Source organism: Cibotium barometz, chromosome 39, assembly GCF_041138505.1.
Source record: "Cibotium barometz isolate CiBa-2024 chromosome 39, ASM4113850v1, whole genome shotgun sequence".
NCBI classification, from domain to species: Eukaryota; Viridiplantae; Streptophyta; class Polypodiopsida; order Cyatheales; family Cibotiaceae; genus Cibotium; species Cibotium barometz.
Genome location: NC_141084.1, coordinates 44600686 through 44619572, shown reverse-complemented (window position 1 = coordinate 44619572; position 18887 = coordinate 44600686). Strand labels below are relative to the sequence as shown.

The 18887-nt window shown below is 41.3% G+C and overlaps 1 protein-coding gene across 1 annotated transcript; it reads left to right on the top strand.

Moving 5' to 3' along the window:
* Nucleotides 1-10533: 10533 nt before the first annotated feature.
* Nucleotides 10534-11268, top strand: LOC147616144 (uncharacterized). Its single transcript, XM_086778770.1, has 2 exons — nucleotides 10534-11070; nucleotides 11154-11268. The coding sequence occupies exons 1-2, from the start codon at nucleotides 10701-10703 to the stop codon at nucleotides 11192-11194; spliced, it is 411 nt and encodes a 136-aa protein (XP_086634896.1). The 5' UTR covers nucleotides 10534-10700; the 3' UTR covers nucleotides 11195-11268.
* The last annotated feature ends 7619 nt before the right edge of the window (nucleotides 11269-18887 follow it).

The window sequence follows — 18887 nt, the reverse complement described above, 5'->3', positions numbered from 1 at the left end:
GATAGTGGAACAAAATATCTCATAACTCAAGGAAAGTTGATAATCAAACCTAATTTCCTCAAAGCGAAAAGAGACTATCTTGTTTGTAGAAATTGGAGGGATGTGTGGAGAAAGATGTGGGACGTGTGGAATCACAAGACAAAGCACCTACAGACGTGCACACAGATGCGTTTACTCAACTAAAAAAAACTTACGGGTGCGTCTATTTGCACATCTATTAGCACATCTACAGACCCGCGTCTAAAGACGCGTTTAAAAGATAGCAAACAGACGCGCCTATAGACGTGCATATAGACGCGAAAATAGACGCTCGGGGAGAAATTTTAAAAAACAGACAGACGCATGCATAGACGTGTTTATAGATGCAATTAAAGACGCGCAAATAGATACTTCTTGAATAAATAGACGCGTATATAGACGCGCTACATAATATTTTTTAAATTTTGTGTGCTTGAACAGAATGCTGTGTATGTTGTGTATGCTATGTAGTTACAGGAATCCCATTTCCACATTGTGTAATTCAATTCTTACAGCCAACCGCATTTTAATTAGCACTCTTACAAGCACGTCTATAGCCGACATTAATTACAATTCTAAATAAAACATTACAACTCCAAAATGTTTAGTTACAAGGCATTAATTGATAGCTCAAAAAGTGCTTGTATGTACATATAGCACGAAGCTAAGCCACGTCCTGTGGCTTCAAATACCAAAAATAAGAGGAGTGTATATAAAAGAGGCACAAAGCCAAGCTATTGGCTAAGTACAAAAAAGAGTAGCTAGCACTACTTCTACGACTAATCTAAGTTCTCCACGTCCTCGCTCCCTTCTACACTCCCTTCTCCGTCTCCTTCTTCCTCGTCTTCTTCCTCATCTTTTTGTGCAGGGTCCTATAAACAAGGGACAATATATATCAATGTATGAAAAATCAAATCTTTATTTATAATATTGACATTATTTCATTACTTTCAAATACCTCGGGGGACTCTCCAGTAGCCCGGATATATTACTCCTCAGTAATCAACCCGCCATTATAGAAGTGCCTCCGTCTGTGATGATGGCGGTGGTAGGCTGTCTCGATAAGAGTAGGGTACCTGCCCACAATATCAAGCTGCAAGATGACACAATTTGCGGAGGGGTTAGTACAAAGAAACAACCTCCTAATAAACTACATAAACAATATAATTTGAGATCGATACTTACAAACTGGGCCTCCCATGATTCAACACTCCCTGCTCCAAAATGCACGCTTCCATATTGCTCCATTTGGATCCTTCGTGCCTCCACGTGCTTTAGACTGGGTTCCTCGTTCGCTGACTTCATTGCTTTCTTCCACTCACGCTTGTGAGCGGTGTGAGGCGGGCCCCTTGGTGGTTGACCTCCCTGAAGCCTGGCAAGCTTCGCTAGTGCATGCCTCTTAAGCGAAGATCTTTTATTGCTAAGTATCGAAACAATCTTTGACTTGGCCCATTTATCTATGAACTGACCATTAGGGGGATTAGGATACCTAGAGCGAACAGCAGCGAGGGTCTCATCAGCCAACCTCTTTGGTTGATCTTTGTAGTGAATAAAGTAATCTCTGTAATTGTTAGCAATTATAGAGCGCATGAAGGCCATGATGTCCTTCCCCCGTGCATCTATCAAGATGCCTCCTGCCTGAGTGATGTCATAGTAGATCGTACCATCACCCAAAGGCACATCTAAATAATCTAAATCATTCTCGTCCCCACCACCACCCCTCACAAAGCACTGTGCCATGCATCCCCCACCGCTCTCCCTGCTACTACGCTTGCTATTGTGTCCTGTGTCGAGCTAGTACGCTGGCCACTCATAGCTGGAGATCCAAGTCTTGACTGCACGAGAGTACGTCGACAGCTCTGCAAGGCAGAATGGCCTCCTGACGGCATGGGGGAAGGGGCATAGGACAGCATGGGGGAAGGGGCTCAGCTATGTAGCCGACTGGGCTGTGTTGACTCCGCTCGGGTAATCTCAGCTAGTGTGGGGTTGGGGTGGTTTGGAGTCTGTAGTGCCGACTCCTGGGGGGTGTTTAGAGTACCCGTCATGTAGCCGTATAACTCCCCAGAACTGGGAGGGTGCCCCAAAAGGTTATATAACTCCCGAAAGATGGTCTCCCGAAGATCAGGTGAGGCTGAAGAGCTTCCTGGCCACATGATGAACTGGAAAAGAGAAAAAAAATAAGATTACTGATGAACTGAGAAGATGAACTAAGAAGATGAACTAAGAAGAGAAAAAGAAGAGAAAAAGAGAGAAGGAAAAAGAGTAGAAAAGGCATGCATAGCGGGGATAAAAGAGAGAAAAAAGGAGAGGAAAAGAGAGGAGAAAAAGAGGGGATAAAAGAGAGAAAAAGAGAGGAGAATAGAGGAAAAGAGAGGAGAAAAAATGAGAGAAAAAGAGAGGAGATAAGAGAGAAAAAGAGAGATGAAAAGAGAAGGAAAGAGAGGATAAAAAAGAGAAGAAAAAAGAGAGGAAAATATAGAGTGCAATCCATTTTTTCAATCATGCTTTCTTATTCCATCATTCATGCAATCCCTTTCTTCATTCATGCAATCACTTATTTCCATGAAAGGAGAGGAAAAGAGAGAAGAAAAAGAGAGAAAAAGTGGGGATTAAAGAGAGGAAAAGAGAGGAGAAAAAGTGGGGATAAAAGTGAGGAGAAAGGAGAGGAAAAGAAAGGAGAAAAAAAGACAGAAAAAGAGAGGAGAAAAACAGCGTCTATCTTCGCATATAACAGCGCGCGTCTATAGACGCGGCTATTTGTTTCCAATACAGAGTAGGCGCGTCTATAGACGTGCTCTTAGACGCGCTTTTAGACGCGCTTTGACAGACAAATGGACTATTCTAAAAACTCAAAAAAGACATGCACCCGACACAAAAGCACAACAGTTGTACCAAAAACATTCGTTTCAAAGAGAGCAAAGGACGAATCCAAAGAGAGAAACTTTCAAAGAACATCAACCCTAAAGAGACTTACCTTAGATAGAGGTATGAAAGCTTCTTGTCCTTCTTCAAAGCTGCTTCTCTTTCTTCTCTTCCTTGTTCACCCTCTTCTCTTGTGTATGCTTGGAGATGATTGTGTAAGCCTGGAGATAAGTGTGGGTGCTTGCAGATAAGTGTGGATACGAGGGTTCGATATCTTCATTGAACTCTTGAGTATGGAATTTCTTATGCAGGTGGAGATACACTTATTGGTTACTCAGATTCTGATTGGGCAGGGTGTATTGATACTAGGCGTTCCATGTCAGGCTACTGTTTTATGCCTGGTAAAGGACTTGTTTCTTAGAAATGTCAAAAGCAGCAAATTACTTCTTCTTCATCGACCGTATAAGTCATATCTTGATGCCACTTCTGAAGCACTTTGACTTCAGAAAATTTTGAATCACCTTGGATGTTCATCTACTCTGACACTCATCTACTCAGATTCACAGAGTGCTATTGCTTTAGCCAAAAATCGAGTTATTCGAGGACGATCCAAACACATTGATGTTCATTTTCATTTTGTTCTTGATTGGATTTCTGAAGGTCGCATTCAGCTTGAGTATTGTCCTACCAAAGATAATGTTGCTGATTTGTTTACTAAGCCTCTTCCTCAACCTACCTTGGATTATCTTCTTCAGCGCGTTGGCATTGGTCCTCCCATCTGGACCTGAAGAGGAGGTGTTGGATAGGTGTCATCTCCAGATGGTGTCATGCTAGTGGCACACTCTTTAGCCTCTAGGCATTTTTGGGATTTATAGCATTCATTTCTATTTTTTCCTATTTACACACATTTTTGGGTGGAGGAAAGGGTGGAGGAACTTTCCTATATATATGAGGCATTGTAGTTCATTTCTAATGAAGTTAGCTAGTGGTTCATTGATGAGTTCTTGAGTACATTGTCTCTTCTCTCATCTCTTCTTTCTCACAGAGTTAACCCTAATAGGGTTGTCCAAGTGCAAATCACTAGATTCGACCCTTCAATACACTCTCTTCTTCTTCTCTCTTGTGCTTTTGAGATAGCATGTGAATCCATTAACACCAATATGGGAGTAAATTCAATTAACTATGTTTCACATAGTGGGAAGACATTGTGAGTGAATCCAATTAAGTGTATATGATGATGCATGGTAGTGAATCTAAATAATAATTTTCACTTGTCGTCATTATTTTTGTGAGTGAATCCAAACTAGTTGTGATCTAACATTGTGGACTGGCTCTGAGTATAGATCATAATTTTGGGACAATGAAGGCGGACACTGGACGGAATTATCTAGCTATGCACATGTGTGCAAAATAATTAATTTTGTATGGTTTGTTCCAGTGTACATATGTTGGGCAAGTTTTATTCTTGATGGGAAAATTTAAAAGCATTGGACTATGGTTCATTTTTGTACTTGGGGGGGTCACTCATAAATACGTAAGCGTAGCACGTTGGCTCAACAAAAGGGATTTGTAAAATCCTTTTTGAACATATTTTGAACATATATATAAAAGGATACCATTTAAACTGGATATTCACAGGTTGAATAGAAAAAGGATGTGTTTTGTTCATGAAACATTCACAGATAAGGGGTTTTTTAAGTAGGCCTTGAACGCACGTGATATAGAACAATGAACCCCTTGAGATTTTGTAAAAGCCTATTTTTGGAAAATCTATGCTATTTATGACTCCAAGGGCTAAACTAATGAAATATTATTTAAATACTACATGTGGGAGATGAGGAACACATGTCCAAGGGGGATGAGGGGGAGGGAGGATTGCACCCAAACTTGTGCTCTTTGATTTTCATTCTCTATACTTGAATTATGGTATGGTGTCTATGGTTTATTTTCTTTTTTGATCAATTTGTGGAATATTCAAATCTCTATGTACCACCAGAGGTCTTATAAAAGAATGAGTATCTTATGAATATGAAGGGCAATAATGGCATGATCTCTCTCATTGTCTTTTACCACCTTCAGATCCTCAAGGTCCACCTTCTTTGTGCCTTTCACCAAAGGCCATAAACCTTTGAGCATGAGCATATATTTTACTTGAACTTGCTAAGTATGGAAACTCTTGCTATCAAACTTCTCAATCGAGCCTCACATCTCCTTTGTCATGATTGATAGGGGTAGGAGAGGTCTTACCACTTGCAAAAATCAAGGGCAGTGTCTAAGTCCGTTTACAAGGCAAGAAATACTTGATGTTTGAAAAGTGGTGTGATGGAGTGGGTACAAAAATAAAAACTTACCTCTTGCACTCTGATGAGCAAGAGTGAGTGAAAACCTTTGGAAACCTTTGAGAGACAGGTTTGAAACCTTAGATATAGAGGTTTAGAAACAACCTTAGAGAAAGGGAATGTTTAAAGAAAACCTTAGAAAAAGAACCTTTGAAATCAAAAACCGTTTAAGGTTTGGTTTTTTTTTTTTTAAATTCTGAAGAAAAAACGCAAAAGGCTTTGCGCGGTAACAATCTGCAGGTCAGTTGTGCAAGTGCCATACTTTGATGCTGTAGAATGTGTTGGCTATCATTACTTGATGTGGAAAAGGGGATCGTCAGCAATGTGGCTACTGTTGACGGACAACGATGCTGCAATGTTGTTGAGCTACTGTCATCGAATAGACAGATGGTGCCCTTCGACTTGCTGCCTCCTTCTGATGTGGCTGCTGTTGATGGACAACCGTGATGCAGTGTTGTTGAGCCAGTGTTGCCCGTCGTCGAATAGATGGACAACGCCCTTCGATTTCCTGCCTCCTGATGATATGCGGCAAAGAATCCCTCCCTAGCAACCCTTCGCTTCTTCTGAGACTTCCAAAGAAGCTCTTGTTCTTCTTCTTCAAGTTTCCAAGGACCCAAAGAGAGATTGATGATGGAAAAAAACACAGATAGAAAAATCGACGAGAAAAAAATAGGACGGAACTGTTTCACGTTTATTTTTCTTCTTGTTGTTGATGATCTTCTTCTTCTTCTTCTTCCAATCTTCAAGAGCTTGTTGATGATGTAGTTCTCCTCTTGATGAAGCTCTTCAAGCTTTGCTTTCTCCTTCAATCCTTCTTAAAGCTCATCTCCTTCTTCTACCACAACCTTCTTGCTTGGGAATGGCTTATATGAGAGAGAGAGAGAGAGAGAGCGAGAGAGAGATAATGAAGGGAATCTTAACCTTAGCAAGGCTCTGATACTATGTTCAGAATCATGAGTATCTAGATCATTCTACAACGGAAGCAATGGAAACAAGAGGAGAGAAAAGTATGAAAGAATGAACAAGCATAAACAACTTAATTACTGAATCATCATGAAGATACCATAGCTTAAGAGCAGGGATTTAATATTCACGTGATCACAAGATTTTTTGTGATAATAACACATGTGAACAAGTTATTCACATGTTCTCATGTTACCGTTCACAAAATAACAGGTCACTTGCCATTTGGGAACCCCTTAAAAGCTTGGCTACACATGGGAATAAGCTATTCACATGTTCTCATGTTACCATCTTCACATAATAGCAGGTCAGTGGCCACCTAAGAAGATTTTATTGCCCAACAAAGATAATTTTTTTAGGCCCTTATGAAAGCTTTGTGAATATAACATGTGATCACAAGATTTTTTGTGTTATTAATATATGTTATTAACATATTCACATGTTCTCGTTTACGTCAGTGAAATCCCTGCTTAAGAGAGGACACAAGATGTATAGAAAGATTCTTGTATTAATTTCTATTTCAGCCACTCCAAAGCTGGCTTACCCTTCTCCTTCAATTTGTTCTTGTTATTGTTACAAAAAGTAGGGTCTCTTGCCCTTTATGTAGGCCCTACCAAGGTCTAGGGTTGGGCTAACCCTAGATTCCTTTTCCACCCATAAGCTCACTTTATTTGAGTGTGTTAACACCTCCATTCCCTCTTCCTTTCATCCTTAACCTTGTACATCGTATATTTCAACAATTATCACTTTGTGAGGGAGAAGGTTCTTTAGGTGATGTAGATCTAGTATATGTGAGCATAGAAGATCAGTTGGTTGACATCTTTACGAAGGTATTGGGCACATAGAAGCTCCCTAAGTTAGGGAGCTTACTTGAAGTGGAGTCTGTTGAGTTGAGCTCGAGGGGGAATGTTGAGATATCGAGCTCAACTAGTGCTACAATGGACATTAACAACCCGCCTCGGTGAAATATTCCACACTTATGCCACTCGCATGGTGGGTGAGATTATGGGGTTGACATGCCACCAGTGGGGATAACAAGCTGTGTGAAAACCACTTTGGAGTACTAGAGTTATGGCATAGTTATAACGCCATCTCATATAGTCAAATTCATACTATGGATTGAACATTGTATGTTATTGTAGGAGAGTACTTTTCCTTTATGTATGTACTCTTATCTTTTAGTATATGGTTGTAGAGAAGAGAAGAAGATAGAATAAAATTTACCCATCCGTCTCTCTCTTATGTCTTGCACTCTCTTGGGCGTGTGTGTTTGCTTGCAAGGAACTCAAGCTCTCCCTCTCCTCCTCACATTGTCTTTATCACTATGGGGGAAAGCGTTCGGGATCAGGGCCGCCACACTAGGGCATGGAAGAGTTAATGTCAAGGCTAAACCTATCCCTACCTTGTATCCGAGTGAGGCTCCTCTCTTGGGCCTCCAAGGGTAGCTACTTGAAAATAAGTCAATCTCTGAGTGACCAAGCAGCAGGACCCATACTTTAAGCTCTCAATGATATGTGCAGGGGAGTCTCCAACATGTTACCACTCAGCAAACGAACAAGATGGCTCTAAATCAAAGGCTAATGAGGATGCTCCTTAGATGCAATTGGAGTAGACTACCAAAGGGCCAGTGTGATGTGATCCCATGCATGCAAGAGATTGGGACCTCCCAAAACCAGGGTACAGAAAGAGATCCTATCTAGTAGAAAGTCCTTCCACGGCTCACCATCTGAAATGAGGCCATCAACTATCATGTTTCCCAAAAGGGCACAGCTGTAAATAGAGGGGATCAATGATGAATGGCCCCTTGTGTCTTGGTTGAATGATCACTCTCCAGGCCTCATTGGGCCGTATAGGCCTCTTGTCACTACCAACCCAAAGAAAGTTGCCAATCAACTATTGAACCTGACCAATGGAAGCTCGGAAGAAGGCCTATCAAGAGGTGATGCATCACATGGTGGCAAGAAGAACGTGGTTCACCACCACAACACAGCTAGCTCTCGAAAGCCTTGTGGAACTCCAATATAGTAGCTTCTTTAGAATGCATAAAAGAAGAGAGGCTAGTTGCTACTCCAAGGAGATATCGATACCAACCTAGCGTCCAAGATATTGAGCTGCTCGAGTGCCACTCAAGATCCACTAAAAATCCTCAACTGGCCTCCAAGTCAAGGCAGGCGATGAGCCAACCCTAAATCCACACGACTTGTGCTAGTTGATATGTGCTTCGGATGCACGACATAACATCTCTATCACCTCAGTGAATATCTGGAGATTCCCCTCATCTCTGGGTAGGTATGTTGATGTCTTATTCGACAAACTCTGAATCAAGCAGCTCCTCCTATACAAAGATGGGAAGACGTAGCCCATGGGGTGCTTTCACCTAGGCGAAGAGAAAAGTTCTCATGTCCTCGGCAACAAACAAAAATAGATAAGGTGCTAGCGCATAGTCATGCCGGACCAAGCGAGAAAGCATAAATATGTTGCCTCTAGCGAGAAAGCATAATATGTTGCCTCTAGCGACCTGGATGAGACCATGGCTATGCGAAGAGAAGAAGATAGAATAAAATTTACCCATCCATCTCTCTCTTATGTCTTGCACTCTCTTGTGCGTGTGTGTTTGCTTGCAAGGAACTCAAGCTCTCCCTCTCCTCCTCACATTATCTTTACCACTGTAAGAGGAAGCATTCGGGATCAGGGCCGCCACACTAGGGCATGGAAGAGTTAATGTCAAGGCTAAGCCTATCCCTACCTTGTATCCGAGCGAGACTCTTCTCTTGGGCCTCCAAGGGTAGCCAATCTCTGAGTGACCGAGTAGGACCCATACTTAAAGCTCTCAATGATATGTGCAGGGGAGTCCCCAACATGTTACCACTCAGCAAACGAACAAGATGGCTCCAAATCAAAGGCTACTGAGGATGCTCCTTAGATGCAATGCGAGTAGACTACTAAAGGGCCAGTGTGACGTGATCCCATGCATGCAAGAGGTTGGGACCTCCCAAAACCAGGGTGCAGACAGAGATCCTAGCTAGTAGAAAGTCCTTCCACGGCTCGCCATCTGAAATGAGGCCACCAACTATCATGTTTACCGAAAGGGTACAACTCTAAATAGAGGGGATCAATGATGCCTAGGCCCCTTGTGTCATGGTTGAATGATCACTCTTTGGGCCGTATAGGCCTCTTGTCACTAATACCAACCCAAAGAAAGTTGCCAATCAGCTATTGAACGTGACCAATGGAAGCCCGGAAGAAGGCCCATCAAGAGGTGATGTATCACATGGTGGCAAGAAGAACGTGGTTCACCACCACAACACAGCTAGCTTTGGAAAGCCTTGTGGAACTCCAATATAGTAGCTTCTTTAGAATGCATAAAAGAAGAGGGGCTAGTTGCTACTCCAAGCAGATATCGATACCAACCTAGCGTCCAATATATTGAGCTGCTCGAGTGCCACTCAGGATCCACTAAAAATCATCAACTGGCCTCCAAGTCGAGGCAGGCGATGAGCCAACCCTAAATCCACAAGACTTGTGCTAGTTGATATGTGCTTCGGATGCACGACATAACATCTATATCACCTCAGTGAATATCTCGAGATTCTCCTCATCACTGGGTAGGTATGTTGATGTCTTATTCGACAAACTCGGAATCAAGCAACTCCTCCTATACAAAGATAAGAAGACGTAGCCCATGGGGTGCTTTCTCCTAGGCGGAGAGAAAAGTACTCATGTCCTCGACAACAAACAAAAATAGATAAGGTGCCATGCCGGACCAAGCGAGAAAGCATAAATATGTTGCCTCTAGCGAGAAAGCATAATATGTTGCCTCTAGCGACCTGGATGAGACCTTGGCTATGCGAAGCCAAATAGAGCCCAAAAACACCTCGGACCCATTCCTTGGAGAATCCCATCCGGCACATAGTCTCCTCTAGAAAGCCCCAGTCCACCCTGTCATAGGCTTTCTCAAAATTCAGAAGGAACCTCAGCTGGGCTGCAAAGTGAAAATGTTGTCCAAAGTACTCGGCAGCTCCTAGGACGGTGATGGGCCTCCACTGCCCAATCTGCTTTTCTCGTTTTCTACCACTAAAGATCAAAAAAGACTGAGACTCTTCTCCGTTCGTTAATTGTGGGGGCTAGCCCAATGAAGTCAAAAGCAATGCCTCTTTTGAGTAGGCGCACTTTGGGTAATAGGAGCAGCTCAGTGCCGCGCGCATTAGCTTTAACTTAATCCGCAATGTTATCCTCAAAGCCGGTAGTGCGGACGAATCACAGCAAAACAACATACATTATCATGTTCAGGCAGCTAGTGGACAGGTTACGTGAGGGCCTGGAATTCTTGCTGCCGGGTTGCGCATAAATTCAACGCCCGGATGGGTATCGTACGCTCGTTGGCAAAAAACATGGGACGTGGTAGAAAGTTTTTTGCGCTAGCTCTGATGGCGTGCGCCATCATGTGGACGTGCATCAGTGCCGCCCGGGAGGAGCCCGTCCAGGCCAAGCCTGAGGAGACGGAGGGCGGTTACGGCTATGGCGGCTACGGCGGCTATGGCCACGGGGGTGGGGGCGGCTATGGCCACGGGGGTGGCGGCTATGGCCATGGAGGTGGTGGCTGGCCTGCCGACCGGACACAAGAAACGGAAGGCGGATACGGTTATGGGTACGGCGGCTATGGGCAGGGAGGCGGCGGCTATGAGTACGGACATGGGGGTGGCGGCGGCTATGGGCACGGAGGCGGCGGCTATGGGCATGGAGGTGGGGGATGGCCTGCCGACCGAACCCAAGGAACGGAAGGCTACCATGGAGGCGGGTATGGAGGAAGTGGTGGACACGGCCACGGACACGCCGACACCGCCTCCCAGGCCGAGGCCCTACACCCCTGAATTTGAACTTGAGCACGGTATGTCGCTCTCCATGAATAAAAGAATGCTTGCTCATGTTGTCCTTAATTTCATACTGAACTCGATGCATGGATTGCCACAGTTGGATGTTTTGGACACGCCCCAGAAGAAGACAGTGCATGAATAGATGACGACCACGACTCACTGGTTTTATGATGTACCTACTTATCCATGCAATAGAATAATGTCTTCTTCCACCGCTTGCTATACTCTTGTTTTAAAATTGTGGTTAGGTTTGTATTTGTGATTCAAAGTTTGCCCTACCCTACATGAAAGGGTCGCTACTGATGCAATGTGCATGGAAAGCGCCACACCACTAACATCTCCAAAAGGACCACTAGTGGTGGTGACCTCTTTGCTTAGGCCAATGCTGGGCAAACGAGTCAACCCACGCACACGAAGGTTATATTGCAAACCACCTCAAAAGTGAGTTTTAGCTCCTTGAAATAGGCAAAACATCCGAATAACCGTCAGTACAACCACATTGGATGCCTATAACACCAATTGTGACAGGCATTCAATGTTGCCCCATCAAGTTGCCAGAGGCTTAAGCAATGTTTTTTGAAGTTTACATGTGGCCATAGTGGACATTTCAGCCTCACGTCCAAGAATCCAAAGTATTACGTCTAATAAGAATGGCAAGGAATCAACTGGGACAATAAAGGGTATAGATAAACTTAGGTATTTACCTTTTAACATATTTTACATTGAGCTTTGACCTTCTCACGTATATTATGGTTTTAAGACAACCTGTGAGGGTGTGACCATACGATTTAGGAGAACGACCTTGTGTGGAAGCTCAACCCTTTTTTAAACGAAGGACCTTTTAAACTATTATCATGAGAATTTAGGAAGGTCAAGCCTTAGAGAAATTGTTAAAAATTATCACTTACAAATATATATATATATATTCCATGAGTGGGAAAGATAAGACTTCCAAAATGTGAGAAGTGCCACTTTTCCCCCTTGCTAAGAGCTTCCTTTTATATAACATAGGTAGTGATAATAACACCAAAATATTAAACACACGCTTGTTGTTGTGTATTAACAATCCTATAAGAAGTCGGTATTAGGGAATTCGAGAAAATCTCAATTCCCAAAATGGTAGTGTTTAGGGATTTTATGATCAATTTTTCTCAAAACATAGGTTTTATGGCACAAATAACTACATGTTTGGAAATTAAAGCATGCAGACGTGTTAGTTTGTGATATAAAACCTAATCAAATTTTTCCAATATTACGTAAAAAAGCTACATGCGCACACATTACCGTACTCTTCCCATGGGGATTAATTAGATACCAAAGAAGATATTCGACTTGTCACATTGAGATTTATAGTCCCAAAATGAGACCATTGGTATTAATCAAGGGACTTCAAAAAATAAAATGCTTTTTTACAGCTGTTTTTTAAATTAAGGGAGAATGGCAGTGGTGCCATTTAGGTACACACACTATGAAATGCAATTTTTGGTAGCATGAGCAGCATCATCTCAAGAGTCTTTGTGGTGTTCATAAACACCATCAAAATATTAGATCTAAGAAGTTTTGTTCTACAATTGTCACATTCAAATAGCTTAATAAATGGTCATTGTGCTGTTATCCTCATTGGATGACCTCTAATCCAAAATTAATGGAAGAATTGCACCACTACAATTCTCTCCCTCTTGTATAAAATGGAGGAAGAAAGAAAATGGTGCCATCCTCCTTTAATCATTAAACTTTCCAAGGGAGAATGGTAGTTCCGCCATCCTCCCTACTCTGATTACAGTGATCAAAGCATGGAGCATGGCTTTGTTTGGTTTGGTGCATTATCATTTTGTAGTGTTGCCATTCTACCTCGCTACTCTAATTACAGTGAAAGCATGGAGCATGGATTTGTTTGGTTTGGTGCATTATCATTTTGGGAGAATAGTAGTGTTACCATTCTACCCCCAATCACTGTGACCTTAGCTACACTTTTGCAAACTCACTCCTCATTAAAGGACCCATTCCCATTGAATATTTGATTTGAGATGAGAGCGGCAGTGGTGCCAATCTCCCTCATTAGATTTGGCTTGGTTTGGTGCATTATCATTGGGGAGAATGGTAGTGGTGCCATTCTCTCCCAAACAAAAATGCCAAACCACCACCATCCGCTTCTTCACTACTACATGTTAGCCTAATACCGGGGCTTATACCGGCGCTATTTAACGGGGTCTAAAAAAGCCTCGTCATCGGTATAAGCGCCGGTATAAGCGCCGGAACCGTAGCGTCGGTATAAGCGTCGGGTGTTAATACCGGCTAATATACCGGCGCTCACCGGGGGTAATACCGACGCATAAACCGGCGTCTATACCGGTGCATATACCGTGTCATATACCGGGGTCAATACCGGGGTGTATGCCGACTTTAATACCGAAAAATATACCACTATATATACCGACGTCAGTACCGGGGTATATACCGACGCTGTAGCAAAATTTTTTTTTGGACAGAATAGTGCTGCCTGGCTGTTGCCTAGCTGCCTGCAATGAGCAGGATCAACAACAACAAACAGACAGCACCATTCTGTCTAAAATAGAGCACAAAAACAACCGTGCTCGTTTGCATATTTTCCTGATCGACAAACAAGAAATTAAATTAAACATTAATACTCAAGAATGTTTTGATCATATTTCATTAGTTTGAAGGTCATCTTACATCATGGTAATGCCTCCCAATTGACGGTCTCTCCTTCTTCTTCAAGCATCTCAAACAAGGCCACAAGGCCATGTTTGTGAGCGTACTTCTCCTCTCGCTTGGGCGATTCATGGCCAACTCCTGCACACACGATTAACAATTATAACTTTTAGAAATCAACATTTAGTCCACATACATACATTTAAATAAATAAAATTGCTACAAACACTTACGAATTCATGGCGCATGGTTTCATAACCACCACTCCCGAGATGAGAAGCCCCTACTGTTTGGAGTCTTGCCCTTGCCGCCTCTCTTTGTTGTTGAAACCTGTCTGGTGTCTCGGTGAGCTCCTGAGCAATGGCTGCCCACTCCCTGTCATCTAGCCAAACAGGTTTCTCCTTCCCCTCTCTAAATGCGTCCCTCGCCTCTTACCTACGATGCCCCATCAAAATGTGAGCTGTATACTGTATCCACTCATTAGAGACGACATTCATAGGGTGAGATGGCTGGAACTCTTGCTTTATCTTTGTGTTTATATAATTTTTCTTCCCCTTGTCTTGCTGATCCCATTTAGTCATGACAGAGTCATGAAACTGTATAGTGCACAATTGTCGAATGCGTGTCTTCATTGCCTTCCCTGCACTATCCATTATTGGTGCCCCATCCCTAATTGTGTAAATCTTGCTGTTGTCATGGTCATGTGCACCCCAGGGAGTGGAAGGTGACCCTATGGGTGTGCTATCAACAGATGAGAGCGAAGGACGACGCTCACGTGGTGGTGGTGTCACAGCATCTGTGGCACTACCACCACAACAACCTCCCCCTGAAGACCTACTACGTGAGCGCCATCTATGTGAAGAGGTGGTAGATCGAGATGTAAGAGGAGTGGAAGGCTGTGTGGTATGAGGTGTGGGAGCTGCTGTCGTACCCACGGGTGTGGGAACTGGCGTCGGCGGGAAGCCAGATGGTGAGGCAGATGTCCCTGCTCCAGAACCCCAATAACTCTGAGCCATGGCTCTCTGCTCTGGAGTCATGGACAAAAGAAAACCATATAACTGCTGGGGACTCATGCCCTGCGGTGTAGGATTAAATGAGAAATCTGGACTGTAGTCGTAGGGCAGTGAGTCACCCATGGCCTGTTGGACAAAAAACCATATGACAAACTTGTGCGAAATGAAAATTACACGGTAAACAATGAATGAAAGAACCATAAGACAAACATTAACAATGATAAACAACATTGGTAAAACTATATCAACTTGCTCCTACAGTAGTGATTATGATGGTAAACATTAACAATGGTAAACAATGAAAGGACCTTCAATGTCATAAAACCATTACAAATATGTCATAACTATTTGCATAATCATTAAGATACATCATTTTAAAAATCATTATCTATTCTATCATCCTCATTAACACTAGTTCTGTAATTGGACACTAAAGTGTCCTGAGGACACTAAAGTGTCCTGAAAGTTAGCATTTTTCTTGAATTTTTGTGGGCAATCTATTAAGAGTTTTGAAATGCTTAACATCCACAGATGTTCCTCAAGATCCAAAAAAAATTGAGATTTTTTAAATTGCACTTTTCTTAGCTTTTGCAAGGCAATATTTTAATTTTCTTAGACACATGCTGATAAAACGCATGATTTTTGCTGTTTTCAAAATAGTAGTAATTTGTACATAACTTTTAGAAGGGACATAGTTTGATCATGAAACTTGGCTTGATGGAAAGCCCATGATGTAAACTAAATCTTGGAATCATCAAACGATAATTATTGGATAAATTTTTGACTCGCTAATATTGAAATGATGTTTTTTATACAGGTGGAGCATGAATTTTTCTCCTTCCATATGCAAGCTAATAATGTAAAACTTGAGGTGCACCCATGTTATATAGGGTAAATACTACTTTGTTTTGAATTTTTCAAAACTTTAGAGCCACTTTTTGGGCCTCTTCTCATACATGGCCTTTTGCGCAACCTGTTTTTAATACGTAAAATGTCTAATTATGAGCCTAATTTTGATTTTCATCAAAGGGAAAAGCTGTGTAAGTGCATTATTTGTTGTAACTATAGGTGTAGACTACTTGTGCAAGCATAGTTATGATTAGTTTTTGAAAAAAGATGATCAAATTTTGTATTTTTGTTTTTTACAGTTTTTTTAGAACTAGGCGATAAGAACCTACTTAAGTGGAGACTAAGTTAGTGTCATACACATCAAATTATGGCTTATTTATCTCATCTCAAGCATGAAAACCAATAATCAACATTCTCATTGATAGGGCTACAATTTTTTTTAGTGGCGTGATTGAGTTTTGATAATACGCGTTACTTTTGCTGATTTTATACAACTTTTTTGGAAAAAATTCTAAGAAACGAAAATGATTTTTTTGGTGAACTTCTACCTCCTTGGACTGATGTATGCTATCAAAATATCTTGGGAAAAATGCTATTGATATCATTGGATTTTTTTTTGAGAGAATGATGCTTGCATATTTGAAAAAATCTTGAAAAATCTTGAAAAATGTTCATTTTCAAGACATATGCTACTTTGTTGCTTATGTACTTCCAAATAAAAAGGCATTTTATATGTTTAGCATTTTTTACATAAGCATAGGGTTATGTTCTACATTCCCAATGAAGCATTTTGGTTTTTAAAGCCTACATTAGGAGTTTGATTTTTTTTCGCAACCCCCAAAAAAGGACACTCAAGTGTCCTGTTTTGGTACCAAACTAGTGTTAAGATCAGTAGCCCCAAAGAGATCTATGTCTATGTACATTTCAGCATCCTCATCATTAAAAGTCCCTTGATGAAGGATGTCTTCATCATCTATGTCTTCTTCCTCAACTTGTTTTTCAGCTTCCTTGGTTTGCACCTCTTCATTTGGATCTTGCTCTAGTTGCTCCTCTTCATTTGCTTGCTCCTCTTCATTGTTGATATCGGCTTGTTCTTGCTGCTCTCCATTACCCTGTGCATCCACATCACCTTGTTGTAGCTCAAATTCTTCAAAAATTTGCTTACTACGGGGGGCGACTTGAACCACAAACAGCCAGCGTGGATCTTTTGGATCCGCTTCATAACTCGAATTTGAACAAGGATGGAGAGAGAAGCTATCTCTATTCATAAATAGCTATTTATAAAGGCCTTATGCAATAATCTAAATGCATAGTATAAGTATAAGCTTGCATAATAAGGCTGCAAGACTTATGCATAAGCTCTATGCATAAGCCTTATGCATAAGCCTTATGCATAAGCCATATGCATAAGCTCTATGCATAAGCCATATGCATAAGTCTTATGCACACGCTCTATGCATAAGTCTTATGCATAAGCCATATGCATACGCTCTATGCATAAGCTCTATGCATAAGTCTTATGCATAATAAGGCTGCAAGACTTATGCATAAGCTCTATGCATAAGCCTATATGCATAAGTCTTATGCATAAGCCATATGCATAAGCTCTATGCACAAGCCATATGCATAAGCCATATGCATACGCTCTATGCATAAGCCTTATGCATAAGCCATATGCATAAGCTCTATGCATAAGTCTTATGCATAATAAGGCTGCAAGACTTATGCATAAGCTCTATGCATAAGCCATATGCATAAGTCTTATGCATAAGCCATATGCATAAGCTCTATGCACAAGCCATATGCATAAGTCTTATGCACACGCTCTATGCATAAGTCTTATGCACACGCTCTATGCATAAGTCTTATGCATAAGCCATATGCATAAGCTCTATGCATAAGTCTTATGCATACGCTCTATGCATAAGCCATATGCATACGCTCTATGCATAAGCCTTATGCATAAGCTCTATGCATAAGTCTTATGCATAATAAGGCTGCAAGACTTATGCATAAGCTCTATGCATAAGCCTTATGCATAAGTCTTATGCATAAGCCATATGCATAAGTCTTATGCACACGCTCTATGCATAAGTCTTATGCATAAGCCATATGCACACGCTCTATGCATAAGCCATATGCACACGCTCTATGCATAAGCCTTATGCATAAGCTCTATGCATAAGCCTTATGCATAAGCCATATGCATAAGTCTTATGCGTACGCTCTATGCATAAGCCATATGCATAAGCCTTATGCATATGCTCTATGCATAAGTCTTATGCATACGCTCTATGCAAGACTTATGCATAAGCTCTATGCATAAGCTCTATGCTATATGCCTTATGCACTATGCTAACCCTTAATCCCATCACCCAATGGTGTAATAAACATGATCTTGTTTTACATGGATAATAGATCTTACCTTGATAACATATATAAACTCTATGAATAAAGAGAATACCTTATGCATAGAAAAACAGAGCATAAGACTTATATGTTATATGTATAAGAGAGTAAAAACATTCAAAAAGCTTTCAACAAGAAGGTTACGCAAGCTCTATGTACAATGTCCATGCAAGCTTTCAAGAAACCTATGCATAGAGATTTTATAAGCTTGTAAGAAACCTATGCATAGAGATTTTATAAGCTTGCAAACTCTATGCATAAAGCCTATGCATAGAGCTTATGCATAGAGATTTCACAAGCTCACAAGCTCTATGAATAGAGCTTATGCATAACTCTTGCAAGAAGGCTATGCATAGAGATTGCAAGCTTATTATAGGTTTTATGCATAGATATTAAATTAATCCTATGTGTAAGCTTACAAGAACCCAAAACTAACCCTAAACCATAAAACAGGGATGCAATAATTCATAGAAAATAGCATAAACAAGAAAAATCGAAAGAGGATCTACCTCTTTTTTGCAAAACTGAAGGAGAGGATTGGTGAGGTGAAAGAGCTGCAAAACAAAATATTAAACAAACTAATTAGTAAATTAAACACAAGAAAAAGACCTAATACAAAACCCTAAAATCTCTATGCATGCATTAGGAGATCTATGCATACATAGAGAGCTCTCAACATGCATAGAGAGCCAAAAAAACACAAAACCCTAAACGTCCTAATTCTTAAATTAAAAAGTAAAAGAAATTGCAAGAACATATTAGGAGAAGGAGAAGAGGAGAAAAGAAGAAAGAAGGAGAAAAGAGGAGAGAGGAAAAAAGAGGAGAGGGAGAGAAAGAGAAGAGGGAGAGAAAGAGACCTTCTTGACCTGTAACGTGCCTTCTCTGCG